The following is a 4,919-nucleotide window of genomic DNA, read 5'->3' on the forward strand; positions in this document are numbered from 1 at the left end:
TCATGGAGGATGAAGATGAGCAAGAGATTATGAGGGTGTATGATCCTATGCACTTAGTCAATCTGTCTCAAGCTGACTTGCAGGTACTACATGCTAAGAAGATTTTCTACATTCCTGCTTGGAAAGAGGAAGCTAAGAAGTACCAGAAGCTGGTCTCTGTATGTGTTAGACAGGGAGTGCATGCTTGAGGGGATGCAGAGAGAAGACGAGAGATTACAAGACACAAGCTATGAAGATCAAGATATGAAGCTACTGCCAAGGGGGAGTCTGTTGGTACATAAATGTCAGTAGTTCATAGTCTAGCGTTTGTAATCGAGTCTGTAACGTAATTGTGTTTAAGTTTATCTTTATGTATGTAAGCGAAGTTGTCAACAAGTTCGCTTAGGCGAACTTGTTGAACAAGCGAACTTGTTGACAAGTTCGCCTAGGCGAACTTGTTCAACGAGCGAAGTTATTGACAACTTCGCCTGAGGCGAAGTTGTCGTGTATTTAAGTAACCTACGGGTTACTGTTTAGTTCGGTTTTTGATAGTTCGTTTTAGAGTTCGTGATAGTTGTGATCATTTCACGTGTCAAGTGTCTGTAATAGACGTGGTTTGAGTTATAATATAACGTGGTTTCGTTTGTATCGTGTGTTCGTGTTTTACGTATTCTACGCTCGTAACTACCTACGCAGGGATTCCGCACCTGCGTAGATAGCGATATCCCGTGTAAGATCCGTCCGGGAACCTACAATATCATACTGTGGGTGTGGAGTCTCCATTACCAGGAAATCAACGTCTTCCGTTCGCGAATGGGTTCCGTCACTTAGATCGACTGGGAATGTCAACTACCCCAACGGGTATTCGATGCTCTGGTTGAAACCCGCGATTGGTGCGTTGACAGCTGTTAAACGATGCTTGTCTTTTTCTTCTACTAAATCGAAACATTGGCGGTACATGATGTTGGATGTTGCTCCTGCATCAACAAAGAAACGTGGTGTCCTGTAGTGACCAAATACGGCTGTGATCACTAAGGGTGCTTTCTTGTTTGCCCCTCCTCTTACTTTTGGGAAGATGACTTGTTCTTCCTTCCATGCCGCCCACTCTGTTTGTCTTCTCTTCTTGGTTTGGACATTTCTTGAGATCATGTTGGCGTGGAGATCTTTGATTTTCATTTCTAGTCTTCCGCCATCTCTTGGGGGTGGGCGTCTGTATTTTCCTCTTATGTTTCTGACTAGGTGATCCAACTTACCGTTTTTGACACATTCTTCGATCGCATCTTTCAAACTGACGCATTTATTTGTCGTATGACCGTGTTGTTCGTGAAAGTCGCAATAACTTTTCATATCTGTGTTTGGCCCCTGTTTGATTGGTGCCGGCTTCTTTAGTTGGATCCCTTCACTGTACATGATATGGGTTGGGCTTTTTGTCAGCGGATTCCACCTGGATACATTCGTCTGTGGTGCATTCGTCTGACCCTTTTGTCTGGCTTTAAAAGGTTCAAATGTGGCGGTCTCTTTGTCGCTGTTTAACCTTGACCATACAGAGGACATTCTTTTTCCCTTGGGGGCTTTATTAATGTCATTTCTGGCATCGTTCTTTGCCAGTTCTTTCCCCAAGCTCTTCTCCATTCGCGCATACCTTTTGGCAGCGATCATAACATCGTCCCATCGTTGCGGCATGCCATCTCTGCCCGTAAGGTTACGAATGAGGTCGTCACACTTTACGTTTTGGCGAAAAGCTTCCCGCAGCAGTTCTTCACTTACGCCACCGATGTTCAGGCCTTCCTGGTTAAATCTGGTGATGAAATCTTCTAGTGTTTCATTGTCTTTCCTGACCACATTTAGAATGTCTGCCGGATCACTGATGTGCCGCCGTTGCTGGCTAATCTGTTGGGTGAACTTTTTCGCTAAGTCCTCCCAGCTTGTAATCTGCCCATCTGGCAATCTTTCAAACCATGCTGTGGCGGCTCCAACTAGTGTTAGCGTAAAAATGTGGCACCATAACGGCATGGTCCACTACTGATACTAACCCAGCAGCTGTGAAGGTTTGCAAATGATCGTCTGGGTTTGAGATACCATCATACTGGCCTACCGTTGACGGAATTTTAGGATTTTCTGGTAGTTCTGCTTCAGCTATTCTTGCCACGAGTTTTGATTTCCCCGCCGACGTTGTTGGTCGGTATGGTTTGGAAAAATCTACCGCCGCTTCTGGGTGGTATTTCACCAATTTTTTGGTATCTAGCCCTTTCCAGCTTTCTTCGTAGTCCGGGTCGTCTAGGCGTGAGTCTGCCTTGAGGTTCGACCGCTGTGACTTTTCTCCTGCTTTGCTGTTTTTGCTTAGCAGGAGGCGTTTTGACGATTGGTGCTTTTGTACGAATCGGCGTTGAGTTTTCTTCAAACTCTTCTTCTTCGTTGCTACTAGAGGCTGTATCGAACAACGATCTAGGTTTCACAACGGATGCCATTTTTTCTTGTAGCTTATCTTTCAGTTTTTGCTGCTCCGCTTCGAGCCACGCCATGATGTCTGGTGGCATAGTTGCTTTGAAACGCGCTTTGGTTTTTTCTTTTTCTGTGACGGTAGGGTGGATGGTGGAGGCATTAAGGAGACCTTCACCGGTACCACCGACGTCCAGATTTTCGATATTTCCTTCTTGGTTGGCCTTCTGGCCACCCTCTTTTGGTTTGGTCTTGCCACTCATCTGAGTCAAGAACGGAGTGAGTTACTGTTTTAGCTATATGCACGGATGACGCCAATGAAGAAACACAAATCCACCCCTCAAGGTCTAACACGTTAGTCCGAGGGTTATGGTTAAGTATTCTACACGATGGGTTATAAAACCTTCTTGGCGCAGATGAGCGTATCCTGCAAAACAGAACACCGTGAGCTCGTTACGAGGAATGGGGGGATTCTCTCGTAACCACCCTCCGGCGTGAGAATCAGTACTTGATAGTACAAGTTGATATATTTAAGTAGTAATAGTAGGAGGAAGTATATCCTTTACCATTTGGAGGTCCATTGGTATTTATAGCCGGAGGAGAGAGAGCGTGACCAACCACTTTGTCAGGTTTTCCACCAATAATATTCTCCACCCGTGCGGTCGTGGTGGTTGGTAGAAGTTAGTGGGCATCATGGTCTTTTGACAAGAACATGGTTGTACTGTTTGTACCGTCCTTTATGTGTTGTCCAATCCCCATTGGTTTGGTGTTTATCCTATGTGGGTTGTCACCTTTTTGTCCCATGCTGGTGGGACCTTTGTATTACCATTCCCGAGGTGCCAGGAAAAGTTTTATATTGGACTACACTCTTTGCGCCATGCACTACGCCTGGCGTAAGTGACATCCCGGCGCCTTGTGTTCCGCCCAGCGTATTAACTTAGTGTTATACTTTATTAAATGGTGGGTTTCATACCCTACCTCTACAGTAACCATAGACCCGCCCTATCCATGTGTGTATCCTTTACAACATATATATCTAAATAAGTAAATATATATTTTGCTTTCTTTTAATCATGCTGCTAAACGTACCTCCTTCCCATTCACTTTTACTAAACATACCCCTCCATTAAGTTTTACATTAATACAATTTAGATCTTTTTGTTGTTTTTTTTGTCATTTTGTTATCTTTTATTATCATTATTATATTTATAAAAGCATTTTTTCTATTTTTTACAGCATTTTTTTATTTATCTTTTTATGTATATTTAAAATCCTTTAATAAAAACATAATTTTTATTATTTAGAAAAAAGTTTTTTTTTCTATACTTATTTTAATCTTTTTTGAGAGTATTTTTTTAAATAACGAGATAATTTACATTCTATTATAAAAAATAATATTATTTTTTATAAACAAAAAGGTTAAATAACATATAACTTGATAAACAAATTTGACTCTTTTATCAGGCAACATTAATCTCATGTATTCAAACTTAACAAAAAAAATTAAATTGTTTTGAATACTTTTTATAAAAAGAATAAAAAAACTAGCTTGAGAAAACATAAAAACCTTTTTAATACAGGTAAAAAATAAACAAACATTTAATAAGATCTTAAAGAAATAAAATAATAAAATCAATAACAAAAATATATAAAAAAAAACTATAAAACAAAAATAAAACTTAATAATTTTTTTTTTGATATTTTGAGAGACTTATAAAATAAAATAAGAGGGACTAACATGTCAATTACAAATGTTAAGGGGAAATGAAAGTTCAGGGGAGTGTATGGATACAAGGGAGGGAGGTACGTTTAGCCGGACCCTTTTATGAAATTTTTAACAAGAATCAACCTTTTTACGTAGTTTGTTTTTTCTAAATAATAAAACATCTTAAATCTGAAAATTAAAATGATACACAATCAGGTGTTATATGTTCAGAGTAATTATGTTTTGATCTAATAATAAAAAGTTTTAGAACAATCAATTAGCACTTTGGTGGGTGCTAATTAGGTGCGTAGGTGTAAAATTGGGGTAGTAATTAAGTGGTTAGGGTGTAAATAGTGGGCGGAGCTAGAAACTTTTTTCTATGAGTTTGAAATTTTCGATGCTTGATTTTTTTCCGGTGTCAAAGTTTTGGGTCAGAATGGGTCGGGTCGGGTCGGTTCGGGTTGATCATTCGGTTAAATAAATAAAATGCAATGTCACTATCATAACAAAAATATATCGTTAACATTCAATAAAACATAAAGATATTGCATATTATAATTTTTCCTTACGTGTTTTCATGTTTTGAAAAATTTCTTCAATCGCGACTTTAAAAAAGAACTCACTCTCAATACAACAAATACAAGCATCATTCATATAATCGTCACCCAAATGATTATGCAAATCCGACTTCACATGCTTCATTGAAGAAAAACACTTCACAAACGAATGACCAACAGGAATAGGTTGTTGATGATGGTTGAAACCTTAAGGTGAACGGCGAAGAAAAAAGTTGATC

General features: G+C 39.5%; 1 protein-coding gene across 1 annotated transcript; it reads right to left on the reverse strand.

Moving 5' to 3' along the window:
* Positions 1–828: 828 nt before the first annotated feature.
* On the reverse strand, positions 829–1,992 carry LOC143619005 (uncharacterized). Its single transcript, XM_077091047.1, has one exon. The coding sequence runs from the start codon at positions 1,990–1,992 to the stop codon at positions 829–831; it is 1,164 nt and encodes a 387-aa protein (XP_076947162.1).
* Positions 1,993–4,919: the final 2,927 nt, after the last annotated feature.

This window comes from Bidens hawaiensis, unplaced genomic scaffold, assembly GCF_021521415.1.
Source record: "Bidens hawaiensis isolate Kalapana, Puna unplaced genomic scaffold, B.hawaiensis_p1.1 tig00002343_1, whole genome shotgun sequence".
Classification (NCBI taxonomy): domain Eukaryota; kingdom Viridiplantae; phylum Streptophyta; class Magnoliopsida; order Asterales; family Asteraceae; genus Bidens; species Bidens hawaiensis.